The following is a 19104-nucleotide window of genomic DNA, read 5'->3' as shown; positions in this document are numbered from 1 at the left end:
GTAATATATAGCTTATATCTTGCGAGAGGCAATATAACTAATTAAAAACGATGAGGTCACTCCTGTAAATATTTATACAAAAAATCACCAGCGCCAAAAAAAGATGTTGTGAAATAATTCCCAAATAAATACTGCTGCTCCTTAGTGACAACACTAATAAAATCACAAAAATACATCAAAACAGCGCAAATAAATAAACACTCAAAAATTATATTAAATAATAAAAAAAATCATACAGAAAAAAATAAAATAATTTAATAGTCCCACTTCAAAAAATAGAATATGGTGAGTAGAATGAAATTGAAAGTCCTTATTCCAAGACCCTTGACCAGTGTTCACACCCGTTTGTGCTAAAATCACATACCGCACTCACCAGATATTGGTGAAAAAAACGCCTTATGTTTGGGCTCAGGAATCCTAGATCCCCTCAACTCAGCCTCCAATCACCAAGTCAAGATGGAGATCTCCCAATGCAGGTAAAGATATATGCCTCAGAACTCCAAACCGTAGTTTAAACTCTTGTAAATATAACCTATATCTAGAGAGAGGTGATGTCACTCCTGTAAATATAATTTATATCTGGAAAGAGGTGATGTCACTCCTGTAAATATAATTTTTATCTGGAGAGAGGTGATGTCACTCCTATAAAAATAATACATTTCTGGAGAGGTGATATCACTCTTGTAAACATAACTTATATTTGGAGAGAGGTGATATCACTCCTGTAAATATAATTTATATCTGGAGAGAGGTGATGTCACTCCTGTAAATATAACTTATATCTGGAGAGAGGTGATGTCACTCCTGTAAAAAATAATTCATTTCTGGAGAGGTGATATCACTCCTGTAAATATAATTTATATTTACAGGAGTGATATCACCTCTCCAGAAATGAATTATTTTTTACAGGAGTGACATCACCTCTCTCCAGATATAAATTATATTTACAGGACTGACATCACCTCTCTCCAGATATAAGTTATATCTGGAGAGAGGTGATGTCACTCCTGTAAATATAATTAATTTCTGGAGAGGTGATATCACTCCTGTAAATATAAATTATATCTGGAGAGAGGTGATGTCAGTCCTGTAAATATAACTTATATTTGTAGAGAGGTGATGTTACTCCTGTAAATATAACTTATATCTGGAGAGAGGTGATGTCACTCCTGTAAATATAACTTATATCTGGAGAGAGGTGATGTCACTCCTGTAAATATAATTTATATCTGGAGAGAGGTGATGTCACTCCTGTAAATATAATTTATATCTGGAGAGAGGTGATATCACTCCTGTAAATATAAGTTCTATCTGGAGAGAGGTGATATCACTCCTGTAAATTTAATTTATATCTGGAGAGAGGTGATATCACTCATGTAAATTTAACTTATATCTGGAGAGAGGTGATATCACTCCTGTAAATATAAGTTCTATCTGGAGAGAGGTGATATCACTCCTGTAAATTTAATTTATATCTGGAGAGAGGTGATATCACTCATGTAAATTTAACTTATATCTGGAGAGAGGTGATATCACTCATGTAAATTTAACATATCTGCAGAGAGGTGATATCACTCATGTAAATACAACTTATATCTGGAGAGAGGAGATATCACCCCTGTGAGATATAACGTATCTGTAAAAAGGTGAAATTGCTTCTGTAAATTATATCTAATATCTAGAGAGTGGCGATGTCACCGCTGTAAAATGTACCTTATCTCTGGAGTGTGGTGATTGCAGTCCTGTAAATTATAACACCATTATCCATGTACAATATAGCGTATATCTTAAGAGAGGTGATGTCACTCGTGGGAAAACAATGATGACTCTCATGTAGCGTACACTGCAACTTATATCTGAACAGCGGTGATATCACTCCTGCACAATATGTATAACAATATATATATATTTGGTTCATGGTGTAATTATACAGGTCACTTTTGTTATCCAAATTTGGAAGGCTGTGAGCCTTTTAATGCTAAATTTCAGGCAGTTATAAAATAAAAAAAATGATGCAGCCCTTTATTCCATTATTAGATTATTAAATGTATTTTATTTTAATGGAAGCAGTGTACATACCTGAATTTGGCATCAGCCTCTTGTAGCCCCTGTATAGTAGAGTTGAGGCTGGGGAAGGTGGAAGCAACTCAACAATCCAGTCAGTTCAAGTGAGTATGCTAATCATGAGTCTGTCGCTTTACCTTCACTATCAGGCTGGGGGCTGAGAGGAGAATTGTAAGACCTTATTCACATGGCACTTTAACTTCAGATGCTGCAACAGTCCAGTGTGTTTCTAAAGCTAGATTCAGAGGTGTTTGCAGGCAGATGCAGCTGCTCAGCTCATACAAAGCAATGACAGGTTGATAGTGGATGTCTGTGGTAGTTAACATTTAGTCGTGTATAGAGTGAGTACCTGTGGTTAGAGACAGATGATCGATCTTGGACACAAACAGTTTGCATCCATGAGTGATTATTGGTCCCTAATTGCTGATAATTACTCAATATGTAATTGCAATCGAATACCCAGGGACAACTGCAGCCACTGTCAGCCTGTCATTACTTTGCACAGACTGAGCTGCCACAACTGTCTGCAAGCAGCTGTGATTCCAGCTGCAGAAATCCACAGGACTCCTACCACACCTGAGTTAAAATGCTGAATGAATGAGATCTAAGTATTACTTAACTGCTATGGAAAAAAATCAGGTCTCCTGCCCTGAACGACAGGGCTGTGATGTGTGCTGTGTAAATCTCAGGATTGGATGGACAGAAATACAAATCCCTTACATGAATTGCATCTGTGTATTTAGCTGCCTGCCTGGAGTTCAACTGTAATATCCATAGAGTGCAGTATTTTCATAAGTTAATTTTGTAATTAAAACCTTTTACAACACTTTTGTATTATTGGTATTCTTGGCTCTGCCTGATAAGCAGATTGAGCAACAAGGCGTCATAACCTTCAGATGAACTGTATTGGAACAAAAACATTTTTCCTCTGGTAATAGGGTGAATGTTTGGCTGCCCAAGTGCCCATTCACCCAGCTAAGTGTTCCCATTTCAGCGGAGGTCATCTAAATTGTACAATAAGTTTTACTTGTCACTGTGATAATGATGACAGGAGACACTTCACTCCCGGCCCCTGAATATTTCTGAAGCTGATGAGAGCTGCTGCTCCTTCATTCACTGGACTAAATGGCATCCAGAGAGTTATTCTGAATTATTAGTGGGGTTATAAGAGATGATTATGCCCCATGAGTGAAATTATGATAATTTAATGGACACAACTCCATTACCAACTCTACTGCTAGGCCGTTTTACTGCACAGAAAATACACTACAGTGCCCCTTTAAAATAGAGGGATTTAAATGGAAATATAATTGTAGCATAAACGAGATTCTTTTCATGTTGTTCTGGTTGGCAGCTAGTGAATGCCTTTAGCATTTTAATGCCCCTAAAAGCTTCACCCCCTCAAAATAAAAAATCGATAAGCACTAGGTGCTTTTTTCTAATGCTGAAGCTTGTAGTTCTTTAACAGCTGAGGGATTTAGAAGACAAAAAGGAAAAATGAATTTGCAGCCACATTCTGGCAATGAGCAGATGTCTCGGTTTGCCCTGTGTGCTCAGCATCATGTTAACAAAACATTAAAAAGGCCAACTTAAAGCAAAGATACTCAAAGGACCAACCGATATATCAAAACCTTTTAGCTGATGTCATGAGAAACTTGAGATGCTTTTCCTTGGTACCAGCATTGTTTACTAAAAGTCAGCACAATACGTTTACCATTTCTTTGGACTACTTATAGTTTATGGTGGTCAATGGCTTATAAGTGAAAACACATTCTTGCACAATGCAGCTTTCCTCAAACAATACCATCCTTTGGCAGGCTGAAAGTTTGTGTTTGTCAATGGATGAATGCGTGCTAGAAGAAACAGTAGAGAAGAGTCTTTATATATAATCTGCAACCTACAAGACCTGGTCTGTGAAGCATTTGTGTGATGGGATGCTGGAATAATGTGATGGGAGTAACACTGCCTTTCCACTAAACTGCAAGATCATTTGGCAGAGTCATTGATAAAGCTTGTAGATTTTGTTCAAAGATAATGAGGTAGTCAAGCATATCAACAACAGCAAAAAAGGAAACATCAAAAAGAACTCTCACAATAATTATAAAATACATAAACTTTGTATTCATACAAAACATACTTAAAAATCTGAGAGTAAAATTACATCCCAGTAGCTAAAACTTTGCACATAATGTATGTACCCTTGTAAAAACCTTCTAATGTACAATCACGGGTATAGATGTGAAATACATGAAGAATGAAACATGACACAGAAGCAAACAAAATTATTAACCAATGTTTATGCTTAAATGGGGTTAAGCTATTTGTTCAGGAGGCTATGCAATATGTTCATACACATAGTTTGGATTAGGTCTGACATGGTCTTATGTCTGTCAGTTAGCAGACATCTCTAGAGCTGGCCATACACACTTTGAATGTGTCTTATTCAGCCCCACAGGCTGAAAGAGAGAAATCCATTAAGATTAAGGAATGGTCTATATTTCTTAGAAACACGTTCCCCCATCACTCTATCCAGATCTAAAAAAAGTTTTAACTTTAAAGAACACATACTGTACATATACTTTCCTATGCTTTAAGAATGGCTAAATCATATAAGTCATTTTACTGTACAACAGTTACAATTTTTGGTAAGCACAACATAAAACACAGTAGAATGCATCCTGTGCACTTCTACTCTGACTCCTCAGATTACTAACATCATTGGAACATACTGTATATAACAACTACATTATTAAGGGCAAAGCTTACTGGGAGCTGCCCCTAGAAGGGCACAGTGACCCAAGAAAGGACCAAATATGCCCAGGGCAGAGGAAGACCCACATGGATGAATACCAAATGGGAAAGAAGAAGAAATAAAAAGCAACAAGACCAACTCAAAACATATATGCCAGTCAGAGCTTCCAACTTTATTGGCTGCATACTCTATCTCAGCGACTCATTATATTCTAAGGATGGGGTTTCAGCATGTAAATCCTAAAACTAGCATTCTTTAAAACTGATTGGCATTAACAATGGCCATGTCTCTATTCTGGCAGGTTCACTTAATCCCAATGATAATATTGCGTGGGCACGAGAGCCCATTCATTTGAATGGACTCCTTTGCCCCGGGACACGCAGGGAAGAAGTCCCTGCACTACGTGGAAAATTGCACCCTGCACGGGAACTGAGGTTCTTAGTACGGTTGCGATTTTCAGTGTGGGCAGCATGACAATGGCACCCGCCTGCGGGTCCTGCATTCCTCTGTGTGGGTGGTGCGGCTGCAGGTATTGATGCAGGTCCCACAGCGACACCACCTGCACAGATGTGAACCAAGCCTTAATAAAGCTAGTTCTGTAAAGGATTATGAGGTACTTTCATTCTAATGATGGAAGATTAAAGTGTAACTAAAGGCATTTTTTTTGTTTCAAAAAGAATGAAGAGGAATTTGAACAGCTATCAGTTTTTATTGCCCTCTGTGCCCCTGTTAAGAAGATTCACCCTCTCTATTTGTTCTGTTCACTGTTCTCATCGAAAGTGAAAGTAAAGGAAAATCCCAAATTTTGGGTAGACATCAAAACACTAATAGAGGAGAAATCTTCCAATGGTGACGCGCCAGGATTCCCTAACTTTGGAGGGATTTCTTTTCACTTCTTGTTTTGAATATGGGACAGGACGTGAAAGGAAATCTCCCCTATGGAACACAGATGACAAAAAACTGACAGGGGTTATAACCCTCCCATACTCTATCCAGAATGAAAAAGAAACATTTTGCCACATGTTGAAGCATTCATAACAGTATCAGATAAAAGGGCCTTGTTATAGTTTACCTTCCAGCTTTCTATAGGTCCCTTTTTTATTGTATAAAACTCACTCAGGGGCTGGGGGAGGCATATGTTATTAGCAGAAGGTCAATCATTTTACAGAGCAGTAACTGTTATATCTCAGTGAAACTCTCAGATCTATAAGTCACCCTCAGACAAAGTAAGCAAAGCTTATTAGGGGTAAACATAATTGAAGAATGAATTTTCAAAATCCCTGCATAGGGCCAACTTTAACTGGCTCTCTCGAAAAAATAAAAATAGTTTATAAAACTTTACATCTTCAAAACTACCCTTCAGGGGTAACACAGAACACTTCCTGGGTTATTGGCCCTAGTTCTTCATATTAGAGTTGCCTCTATGTGGTATGTTTGCTTTGCAGATTGGGCACCGGTTGTGAAGCTGTATATCAAACCAAAATGTTTTTATGATCTATGCCATGGACTCAGTGTCACCTTGCTGAGGATGTTCACTGCTGGCCAAGATTTACCTCAAATGATGACATTCTGCCCAGTTTCTTTCTTGAGCTGGCATTGCCCAGGTGCCTGTGTGTCTCAACACTTTACTTAACTGATATTAATTCATAGTTCTTCAGCTGTGGTGGAACTGCAAGTCTCAGCATATCCTGCAGGACAGGAATTTAATTTTCTGTTATTAACACTGATTTGCCTTTGGCAGATGAGATGTTACCAGCACCTTATGAAGTCAGTGACATTTTTCCATGGACTCTGTCAGCTGTATCTCTAGCGGTTTCCTGATCTGTGTAATCATTCTCCTCTGCTCTGGATGCAAACCACATGGGGAGAGTACTACTGGCAACTGTCAAAGCAGTGCAATGCCAGCACCCTGGCTGTTTATACCCATAAAAAGGAGATGATGAATAAGGGGCTGGCAGGTTTCTCTCACACTTGTTATGCATTAAAATCTCATCAATTCTGTGAATTATGAAGCCGTTTTTGCAATGTGCCCCAAACTCTGCAATGGATCTTGCCCCAATTCCTGGAGAGGAACATTTTTCATAACAAACCTCCTAATTACTTTGTACATTGAGCTTAGAGGAACTTAGTTTTTCAGCATAACTTGAACTAGAAGATTTTTTTTATTCATTCATATAGCAACAACACATAATGGAAAAACAAGTTAGTCTTTGAAGTACTTTGGAAAACGTGTGTAGACAAAAGGAGTTTTACATTTTTTGGACATTGGTCAGAGATCCTTCACCATATTGGGCAACAGTTCTACCTGAGCCTGAAATTGGTATTGAAAGGTTCAGGAAGTAAAAATATTTATAAATCAGGTGGGATGTTTAGAGAAAATCTTCATGCCCAGTTGTCAGGCTTCCCAAGTCCCTCCTGCATTACTTAAATGGGAACATTCATGGGACCTGAGCATTCCTGTTTCGCCCAAGGCTTGGCCTTATCATAAAATGGGCAGATCATGCCTGCTTGTACAATGTCTCTGATGACCAGCTTTTTTAGTAATTAAAAATCATTTCATGTCTAACATTTGTTGCATTTTCATTGAATCGTGTAGAAAATTAACTTACCTCTTACCCTTAATCATTTTAAATTGGCTGATGATTTAAAACAGACTGGTTACATTAATATCAAATGTTTCATTTTCTATGGGAGTATGGGAATTCTTACTCATAAATTTGTGACTGTTAGTTTCTATGTCCTAGGTTAGTTCCTATGCCAGTGATCAAACTGGCATTTAAATCAGAGACCTTCAAATGTTACTAATAGATTGTTTTACAAACACCATTGACATCATTCACATTATACCAAGCATCAAGTGAAATCAATGACTTCACCCATTACATACACAATTCCATCATCCAATATAATTTATACTATGAAAATTTGTAACCTGCTGAACAGGAATTCCAAACATAAACACCAAAGAAGTCAAAGGCTGGGGGATGATGGGGAATTCCTGCCATTCCTGAGAGGTGACATGCTTGACACAATGCTCTTCAATGAAGATCTTATCTGAGGCCTATCTTAACAAACTCATTGTGGATTAAAAGCCATCAAGACATTCACTAAACCAACTCTTCATTCTTGAGTGAGACGTCCATCTGGTCCCCACTTACTGTTATCGGCACAGGGCAGTCTAAAAGGACTCCTCACATCAAAAAAGGCTTTAACCCTGAACAGGGGCGGACTGACAACTCATGGGGCCCCCGGGCAATAGGGGATCATGGGGCCACTGTGTCCTTGCCCAAACTCAAAAAAGCCTATGAAAAAGGTACCAGGGGCATCTCATGGGGCCCCCTACTGACCCCGGGCCCTCGGGCAGTGCCCGAGTTTCCAAATGGTCAGTCCGCCCCTGACCCTGAATGAAAAAGACATGGTTTGCATTAAGAACTCAAAAGAACTTGCATAACTGGCTGGTATTGATGTAAAATGTTGCCTTTTTCAGTTTGTGGTGGTTAGTCCTCTATCTTCTGGGTATTCTGATGGCAAGAACTCTGTGTTGAGTTCCTGGGTCTGTCACCTCTCGTGCCCATTTCAGGGGTTCACACCATCCCTCCAAGATTATTTATTTTATATTATGGGGAATGCAGCACAAGGAGTAGGAATGCCCTAAGACCTTGTTCACATGGACGTAAAGAACAAACATTTGCTTTATGTTACTGAAGCTTTTCAAACGCTTTGCAAAGCTGATGCCTGTTCTTTAATTAAAAAACAAACAAACAAAAATAAATAAAACATGTCTTAGGTGCTTGTAAGGCATTTTGAAAGTTTGTGCCCTAGTAAAGCATTCTAAAAGCTTCAGACTACACTGATTGATAATTATAAAATCACTCCCATACAGATTCAATCTGCAAATGGACACAGACAAGCAAACAGCCATTTCTTCAGAATAACAAAAACGGAGGAATCTGCAACAAAGCTTGTTAAAATCATTGCAATGTACATAGATCACCCAGAGGGAATTTTTTTCTCAACAAAAATGGAGTTACTCTTCTAGACTTTAAGACTAAGGTTTTTAACCTTGCTGGATGTATATACCATGGCACAGCACTGCAAATTGTTTCTTGTATTTTTTTTTTTACAAATTTACATCCAGAGTATTGTATTTATGTTTTCACAGACATGTAAAGATTTCAGTACAGTTTTACCTGTACAGTGAAGTACAATAATAAAAGATCTAGTCCACTGAATGCATGTACGGCTATAATGTATACGTAGATTACAAAGTGACATCAGATCTCATTGTTTAGTACAACGTGAAAAGAGTGTGAAAAAATTTGTATGGATGAAAAAGAATATTTCTGGTTGCCTTTTTTTTAAAAAGTCTAGAGAAAATAACATTGACAGTGGCGACAAGCCTTAGGAACTGGATTTGGACCACCAAGCTGGTTAAAAATTATCTGAAGTGGGAAGGAGACTGGGCAAGAGAGGCTTACTGCAGAGAACAGTCTGACCTCATGAAAGATTAGGGCAAATAAAAATGGAATGTAAGAATGTGTAAGCAGTCTCTGATATGAAGTATCCAAGCACTTAGTAATAGTACTCTGCATTACTTAATAAAAAAGAGGGATAGGTGCAGCGCTTGAATCAGAATACAAAAGGAATGCTCTATAAGGTATATATGCATATAAATGTCAATGATCAAAAAATATTAAAATAGATACAAATGTGATACAATGGTAAACAGTGCGCTAATCAGTGGAAATGTTAAAGCACACGTAAAGTCCTCATCCCAAATCAGTAGTTATAAGAGAGGTGAAGAATCCTAGGAGCAGATAGAGTGCGCACTCACCAGAAGTGCGTATAAATAACGCATGTAGAGAAGTATAATCTGCAGAATATCTCCGGCATCAAAACTCTGGTCAGATCGCAATCCGCACCATCCTCTGTCTCACCGCGAAGAGCAGTAACCAGGATTCATCAAACAGTGTGGGCGTCAAAGGTACTCCTTAGTCCAGATAGGCACTGTGGGAGGTGGTGCTCTCCTCTGCTGCCACTTCTACCAACGTCTCCTTTCTACTTCTGTCTGTGCCTTCTGTTTACAGACAGAAGTAGAAAGGAGACGTTGGTAGAAGTGGCAGCAGAGGAGAGCACCACCTCCCACAGTGCCTATCTGGAATAAGGAGTACCTTTGACGCCCACACTGTTTGATGAATCCTGGTTACTGCTCTTTGCAGTGAGACAGAGGATGGTGCGGAGTGCAATCTGACCAGAGTTTTGATGCCGGAGATATTCTGCAGATTATACTTCTCTACATGCGTTATTTATACGCACTTCTGGTGAGTGCGCACTCTATCCGCTCCTAGGATTCTTCACCTCTCTTATAACCACTGATTTGGGATGAGGACTTTACGTGTGCTTTAACATTTCCCACTGATTAGCGCACTGTTTACCATTGTATCACATTTGTATCTATTTTAATATTTTTTGATCATTGACATTTATATGCATATATACCTTATAGAGCATTCCTTTTGTATTCTGATTCAAGCGCTGCACCTATCCCTCTTTTTTATTGATTACTGCAAGGTTGGTTGGTTGCCTTTTTTGGTGTTCTAGCTGCTTACACATTCCTGTCTGTAGCGCTCGCTATACCATTCTTACACCTTGCATTACTTGTCATAGGATGTGTCCCAGCAAACAGATATATATATATATGTGTGTGTGTGTAATACATATCCGAGAGCTGTGTTATCTACCAAAGGATTTGTATTTCGTCCTGTCTAGGTCTAGTCCTGAGAATTAGGCAGTGCTGCCAAACAGCACAGCCCGGTGGTCTAATTCTTTTCAGTTGTACCTTAGAAGTAAAGTTTGGTCACCCCCTGCCCGCAGCCTGTATTTGGAAAACGCGGAAATACAGTAACTGCTCACCTCTCATAGCACATAGTCATGACTGAAACTACATATAGTCTTGGAATTTATTGCTCTCTGTTTTTTTGTTTCCTTCACAGATAACCCCTTCCCACAAGATTTCTCCATTCTGACAACTGTGAAACCCAAAAAGGGAGGCCAATCATTCCTTATGTCCATTTACAATGAGCATGGCATCCAGCAGGTTGGCATGGAGATTGGCAGATCACCCGTCTTTCTATATGAGGATCATTTGGGAAATCCTGTCCCTGAGGATTACCCTCTCTTCAGTGGCATTAATCTCTCTGATGGCAAGTAAGTCCTTCTCATTGCAACTATCTGTTGCCTGAAGCCACAGAAAGCTGACCCTGCTATGCACACAGGGACTGACAATTTAAAACATGTGTATGCAGGCACACATACACAGAAGAAGATCTTCACATTTGGTTTGGTATGACCTGTCTGTGGCAATCTGCAATGTGTGCAGACTCCTTCTGTTCAGTAGATCTTGAGAAATACATGTTACATTTCTCTGATACTATCATTGTACTTAAAACACGTGTACTAGTCTTCTCCCTGTAAAAGAGCACAAAGCTTTAAAGCAAAACCTAAAGTGGCTCTAAAGTTAAAACGTTTTTTACCTTAATGCATTCTCTGCATTAAGGTAAAAAATGTTTCATCTCTTGTTGTGTCCCCCCCAAACACCTGTCTCCTCTCAGGATCCAGTGCTGTCTCTGTTGCAGCTTTTCTCTCTTCACTTCCTGCTCTCACAGGAGACTCTGAGCCATAGGCTTCTGCTGTTGTCATTCAGATCCTATGAGGAGGGAGCAGGGGCATGGCCAAGCCACTTTGGCTGAAGGGCTCACGCACATGGCTTGCTGAGGGAGCACCCAGAGGAAAAGAGGAGTGAACAGCGCTGGCAGGTGACTCCAGAAGAGGAGGTAAGAGCCTGCTCTGTGTAATACCACTACACAGAGCAGGTAAGTATACCCCATTTTTCATTTTAACTAAAAAAAATGTAGCTTTACAATCACTTTAATGGTATCTGAGCACCACAAACCGAATCTGCTGCCACTTGCCCTCCTGAGGATTTACCCCCCCCCCCCCCTTACTGACCAGGCCATTTTTTGCGTTATGGCGCTGCGTTACTTTAATTTACAATTGCGCGGTCATGCAACGCTGCACCCAAATTAAATTTACATCCTTTTTTTCCCACAAATTGAGCTTTCTTTCAGTGGTATTTGATCGCTTGTGCGGTTTTTATTTTTTGCGCTATAAAAAAAAAGGCCGACAATTTTGAGAAAAAAAACATATTTTGGACTTTTTGCTATTAAACATGTCCAGTAAAAAAATTTAAAAAATCAAATTTCGTCATAAATTTACACCAAAATGTATTCTGCAACATGTCTTTGCTAAAAAAAAAATCCCAATATGTGTAAATTAATTGGTTTACGTGAAAGTGGTAGCGTTTACAAATGACGGTATGGATACTGGGATTTTTTTTTCTACTAGTAATGGCGTCGAGCAGCGACTTTTAGCGGGACTGTGGTGGACATTCTGACACTGGGGGGGAACTGACTTGGTGTCACTAACATCCCCAGTGACACTAATATAGTGATCAGTGCTAAAAAAAAGCACTGACACTGTACTAATGGCACTGGGCAGGAAGGAGTTAATATGAGGGGCAATCAAAGGGTTAACTATGTGTAGGGAGTGTTTTACTATTGGGCGGGGAGTGTGTGCTTCACTGTAAGCACACTGCTGTGGATGGCTGTGCTATGCACAGCCATCCAAAGCATTGTGCCCAAGCCGACAGGGAGGAAGACTGTTAGTAAACAAAACAGTCTTCCTCCCCGTCGGAGATGCTCAGTAATCACCAGGCTCCGGCGGGTAATTCCTGTCCGGGACCCGGTGATTGACAGCAGCGGCCGTGAATGGTGGCGCGGGTAGGGAAAAAGGGAAAATGCAAAATCATGTATATATATATATGCGTGACTTTGCACACCCCTGCGGCCTTGTAGCAGTATATCTGCTATAGGGTGGTGGGGAAGCGGTTAATGTTCAAAGCAAACTCACCCATCCATCCAGGTCTCCAAGCTTTATTTTGTTAAGAAACCACTTTGAAAAATAACCCCCTAGCATTTCTAGTTGCTGACATCTTTAGAAAGTGCAGATGATTCATGTAGCATTTACTTCCTAGAATCCATCTGCTCTCTGCCCTATTCCAAACTGCCCATGAAGTCTCCTGTCATGTTTGACATCATTTTGGCCTGAGCCAAAAACCAGGAAGCAACTAAAGAAATGTAAAAAAAATGAAAACAAGTAAATATAATATACCTATTTACTAAGGCCAGTAGCATATGGATTAAAAATAGTTAATGCTTATAAAGAGAGTTCCACTTTAAGTAGAACAGTGGGCAGGGTATGGACATTCTAATATTTACATATTCTTAACAAGCAATAAATGAACTTTAACCACTTGCCCGCTGCCCTCGAGTAGAAGTACTGCTACAGGGCGGCAGGGCTGCACAAAATCATGTATATATACGTGATTTGCATTTCTGGGTAGTGGGCACCGTCCTACCCGCGCCATTATTGGCGGCTAGGGATGTCAGTCACGGATTCACGGCTGGCACTCAGCGATCGCCGGGGAAAGCTGACAGGGGAGAGACCTGTGTGTAAACAACACAGGTCTCTCTCCTGTCAGCAAGGACATGCTGCTTTGTATTTCATATCGGATATATTTTATAGCAAACGTCAAAAATATTGTTTTGTTTTTTAATTGTAGGTCTTTTATTTTGTTTATAGCACAAAAAATAAAAAAATGCAGAGGTGATCAAATACCATCAAAAGAAAGCTCTATTTGTGGGAAAAAAGGGCATACATTTCATTTATGTACAGTGTTGCGTGCAATCGTCAGTTAAAGTAATACAGCGCCTTATTGCAACAAATGACCTGGTTAGGAAGGGGGGTAAATCCTCTGGAGGGCAAGTGGTTAATGTAAGTCCTCACTGACTTCTGTATCTATAGCCTCTGTGGAGCAGTTAATGCTCTTGGCAGTTCCACTTTCTCCTGCCAGCAGTGTGTTGGTAGCCTGCCATTTTTCAAATTTCTCTTTTAAGAACGATCAGGTGCTCCAGAAGGGGGGGGGGGGGTGGCGAGGGGAACAGAGTGCTGAGACCCAACTTGAACAATTTCACTGCTTGTATTATGAGCTTTGAGTAGTTACTCCACAGTGGCTGTAACTACAGAGGTTAGTGAGGGCTTAATTTAAAGCTTATTAAGTGATTATAAGGAACATGTCAATATTTGAATGTCTATAGCTGGACCACAGTTCTACTTTAATAGCATTCAGGTTTGCAGTCTCCTGGGTAACACAGCTTTGTTGACTGGCAGAGAATTGATGTAAATTGCTCATTGACTTCAAAATTTGGCAAAAAGAGCAGACATCTGATCATTTGAAGATGTGTCAGAGGGACAGGAAGTGAGGAAAAAATTGCATTGATTGGGTGACAGAAATGTTAACTTTTTTTTTAATTAAACAAAAAACCCAGCTGGATAGGCTTTAATATGATTTCTAACCAGAGTTGTATGCTTGAGCTTAGTCTTATAGAGCCTTTTACACTGATATAAGGCTGTTAGTTTGGTCAGTATACTCTGTGCATAAAAAATTGGATCTTTTTGTGGCATTTATTGCCTGGGGACAGTAACATTATCTGTACCTGGACAGTCATCCTGAGATTGAATAGCAGACTTTTTCATCTCTGACAGTTTGCAAAACATACTACCACTGAAGATAGCCTGACATATCACCCCAGATAGGTGAACAAAGTTAGAGGTCACTTTGCTGATTACCATGGTGTTATCCTTAAGGTTATGCTCATGTTTTCTATTGCTCTATTTCATCACAAAACTATGAAGTTAACGAATGAAAAATGTTGGTATGAAATACACACAAGAGACACAGACTGCTCGCCTGGGGCATTAGTTATTCAACAAGGCATGTGATATCTTCTGGTTAAAGTGGAACTAGATAAGGTATATAATTGATGTTAAGTGCAAGTATTCTAAACAATGTGTAGGTGTAAAACTATTGATTACTTCTCACAGAGATCACAGTACCCCCCCCAGATGCCTGGAACTGAGATGTCTGCTCAGAGATGACACAGTCGTGTAAATCCTGATATCTATGCGATTCTTGAATTTCTACTACAGATCAGCCCCTGCTACAGCATCCCACTTTGACACAATGTAAAATCTAGTCACTGAGGGATGGGAGACTGAGGAAATTCATCCTTCTCCCTGCAGCAGACTAAAGACATCATCTCAGCCCAAGGCAGGCCATGCATTATGCAATTGTGCTTCAACCTGCGTTTGGAAGAGAATAGCTTGATTCCCCTATCAACACAGTCAGTGTTGATGGGGAAATCCCTCCCGCTATTGTGTTCTGCTGTTAGGGAGCGCAGGGAGCTTTTCCCACCACCAAAATACAATGATCACTGCTGGCTGAGTTGCTGTTGTTCCCAGTTGCTCCCACTTTGTTATAATCCCACTAACAGTTGACCGTGGAATATTTAGTAGCAAGGAAATTTCATGGATGGACTTAGTGCACAGGTGGCAACCTATCATGGTACCACGCTTGAAGTCACTGAGCTCCTGACAGAGACCCATTTTTTCACAAATGAGTGTAGAAGCACTCTGCATGCTTAGGTGCTTGATTTTATACACCTCTGGACATACACATTACAAATTACACATACACCAAAGTATGAACCATATACAATAAAACCTAAAAATATTAGTAGCTGAAAAAATATGTTTGACTTTGAAACTCAGCATGGAGAAGTCTCCAGTTGGACCTCCAAGACAACATTGTGCTGAGTTTCTGGGTCTGGACACTTGCATTGCCCATTAAGAGTGCTCCTAGCATCCTCATCTGATTTTTAATAGTAGTTTATATTTATTATTTTATATTAAGAAGATTGTAACAGGAAGATCTGGCAAATGGAAACAGTAAGTAAGCAGGGATACTCAAATCTCCAAAAGTGGGCAGCAACAGACCCAGGAATTATGGCAGGGAGATTGTGCGGTTAGACTAACTGAGACAAATAAGATGCCAGGGTCTGACCCATTTCACCATGCTCCCTTCACGTATAACTAAAATGTCAGTTTTGGGGGACTGACCCTGTAAACCATCACTTCTAGACAAGTTTTGTAAGTTCTGTGAGCTTTAAGCTTTTCTGTGCTTTCCCCTGTTGTATCTGCCAATGTCTCTAAAACTGTTTCGTTCCCCACAGGTGGCATCGGATAGGGATCAGCGTCCACAAGAAGCAGGTGACACTTTTCGTGGACTGTAAGAAGCGGGCGCAAAAACACCTGGAGCGCAGCGAGCACTCAATTGTTGACACTAATGGCATCGTTGTGTTCGGCACCAGGATTCTAGACGAAGACATCTTTGAGGTGAGAAGCAGCCAGTCCGTCTGATGGATTTTCCAGTTTGTTTATGTTCCTTTAGAACAAGCTGTTTTTGGCTCTGCGAATGACTTGGACATGTCATGTTGGAGGGAAAATGGGATTTCCTCTCACATGCAGCCAAAATGTGCCTCATTTTCCAGGTAATGTGGAGCTGAGCCTGCAGCGGATAAATGTGAATACATTTTCTTCTAAAAGATAAACGTGGAGAATTAACAGAGAGGCTTTAGCTTTCCTTCAGACCACTGTAGGAATTGGTGATTTCACCAGACAGGAGAGGTTTCTTTTATTACAACGAAGTGATCAAATTCTCAAACAGACAAGTGACCATCTATGTTGCTTATTTTTTGATCACATAGATCTCTCTTTCTAATATAAATCTATAATTTCCAACTGCCTCAGTTTTGGTGGGACCTTCCCAAGATATGAACAAAATCCCACAAATCCAGACTAATGGCAAGTTCACACTATAACAGGCTGTGGGAAACCGGCTTTCTGTGCATGTTTCCCACACCACATTCAAAAAATGCTGCAATCGCGATCTGCAGTGGTTGTCAATGTAACTCAATGACACCCTAAACATAGGTTGTAAGTGCAGTGCGCTTGCCTGCATAGGGTCACGTGGTACTGTAATACTGTACAGTCCGGTTGCTGTGCATTTTTAAAGTAGTGCCTGCACTGCCTTTTGTGTGGTCTGGCATGATTTCAGCTCATTCAAATGAATGGGCTAAAACTGCACTGCACTTGGACCGCATGTGAATCTCACAGGTATGTACAGCATGTTCCTGTGCAATTCATGGTGTGCACCAGCCCTGGGCTCCACTAACTTGCCTGCCAAGGGAGCAATAGGTTGGGCACCTGGGGCAATTACTTGGCATCTCTTGTGGCAGCCAGCATTGTTTTGATTTGGGGGAGAAAGAGGATATGTGCAAGGGGGCTCTTTGGGAAGAGGACTTGTGCTGAGGGAGGCGTGTGGGGGATGGATTTCATATCCAACCCCCCCTTCTAAGACAGGTCCACTCCCCTCCTAAAGTACCTCCTAGCACATATCCTCTCCCCCCCCCCCAAATCACTCCAAGTATACCGCTTTGTTGCCTGCCCCTCACCACCCTTCCTAGTTATTGTGTCCCCCTTCCCTTTCAAACCCTATGTATACTGTGTTTATCACAGTCCTCAGATCAGCATGGCACATGCAGAGCGGTGTCCTCTCTCCCCACCTCCTCCTCCTGTCTGTGTACAGGAAAGCATCACTGCCAAGAAGGAGAAGGAGGTGGGTTCAGCCATTCTGCAGTGTGTAAGTGGCAGCCGGCCGGGAGAGATGCCAGCTGCTATATGAAGATTTGTTTGCGGACCCTAGACACCCCGCACAAGCCATGGGCAGGTGTTACTAGTGCCCAGACTGGGGTGCCCCTGCTGTGCAAGTCCCTGGAGCCAGGTGCCAACACTTGTTCTGGCACTGGGCTCTGCTCTGGGACTTAGCCTTAATTTGCTGGAACTCCAGGACTTCCATCAAGTCCTAGGACAGTCCCAGCAAATCTGGGACAGTCGGGAGGTATGTACACACACACACACACCTGTGCAGTGAGCCCTCTCCTCCTCTCACTTCTCTATATAGAAGGATTTATACAAAGTTTCAGTTAGAGAGAGACAGTCTGAAAGTAAACAGATTCTACTGTACTCTCTCCTTGGAAAACCCTCTATGCCTCCTGCATGAGCTGTGCTGCAATCAGCATCATTTCATAGAAGTGGACACAGTATGTGAGGATATTGACTGAACAGAGCTAGCTGCTAGCACAATGAAAGAAGGTAAAAGTGACGGTTTCAGCATAAGAAAATTAGCTCTTTCAATGCCCTGAAGAGTCTGTGCTCACTACATTGTTACCCCGTGGATGTCCCAGTCATTGCATTGTATTTGTCATACATTTACATACATCTGGTTGTCTGGTCTTGGACACCAATACCTGATGCTGTCTTTGGCTGAAATGAGCACATTTGGTTTTGAAACAGCTCACGCTTGGTTTTCAGAGGCAGCAACACATGGAAGATGTCTCTTCAGCCTCCAGATTATCTCTGACAGCCTGGGCAGTGTGCCAAAACCCAGTGGAAAACCCCAAGACCGCTGAAGATATCCCCAGGTGGAATTCTGACTCACGACTCAGCTGATGATTAAGAAGACTTGCATTCCCAGTCCTTAATCCGGACGTGCCCCCAGGGTTCTGCTAACAACAATTCCTGACTGCAGCACTGCAGCGGACACTGCCATTAGTGTACCTCCATTTCCTCACTCCCAAGGAGATGTTTTATTAAGTTTGTGATGACAAAGGTTTTTAAAAAAGTGTCTTTCCTTTGCTGCCATCAGAGGTATTAAAGGGAAACTGTACCCAACACTGATATTTCAGTCCTGAAAGGTTGCTGGTTCTAACTGTGTCAAATAAAATAGAAAGCAAAGGACACAGTATTCAGATGCATGGGCACATTTAATTAGTTTAGACCTATTACCAGTTATGCTGATTGTTCATTCATGGTATCTGCATTTGGCACATTGTACTTTGCTTTGATAAAGTAGAACTATGGCCTCCCATTAAACAAAAATATGTGCTGCGGCCCCTAATTATATGCGTATCTGCTCACCTAGTTTCCTCTTCGTCCCCCTAAAAATTTCAACAAATAACTGTTGATCCTGCTAGTGAAATCTACCCAATGCCGTGATGTGTGACGGTGTGGCATCAATACTGCACTGCTCTTGAATTCAGAGCAGTTACCACTCACTACAGGGGGATGAAAAAAATGTTTTAGGGGGTTCTGTTAACTGCTGGTTCACAAGCCTGTAGCCTGTCAGTCAGCATCTGTCTACACTGCACTGCCGCAAACAAACCCTTCCACTGTGGGCTGTAGTGTCTGGGAGGGACAGCCTGTGAGACACA

At 40.9% G+C, this 19104-nt stretch overlaps 1 protein-coding gene across 2 annotated transcripts in view; it reads left to right on the top strand.

The window, feature by feature from the left end:
* The window catches only part of COL5A1 (collagen type V alpha 1 chain), a 298677-nt gene that overhangs the window by 61817 nt on the left and 217756 nt on the right, over positions 1-19104 (top strand). For both annotated transcript variants that reach the window (XM_089684686.1, XM_089684685.1), the window contains exons 3-4: positions 10810-11023; positions 16006-16168. In XM_089684686.1, coding sequence (XP_089540812.1) covers positions 10810-11023; positions 16006-16168 — 377 coding nt within the window. The remainder of the gene's footprint in view (positions 1-10809; positions 11024-16005; positions 16169-19104) is intronic.

The sequence above is a fragment of the Staurois parvus genome, unplaced genomic scaffold, assembly GCF_062004578.1.
Source record: "Staurois parvus isolate SC_StPar_1 unplaced genomic scaffold, SC_StPar_1.0 ptg000352l, whole genome shotgun sequence".
In the NCBI taxonomy this organism is placed as follows: domain Eukaryota; kingdom Metazoa; phylum Chordata; class Amphibia; order Anura; family Ranidae; genus Staurois; species Staurois parvus.
The sequence above is the reverse complement of the archived record's forward strand: the minus strand, read 5'-3'. Positions and strand labels throughout refer to the sequence as shown.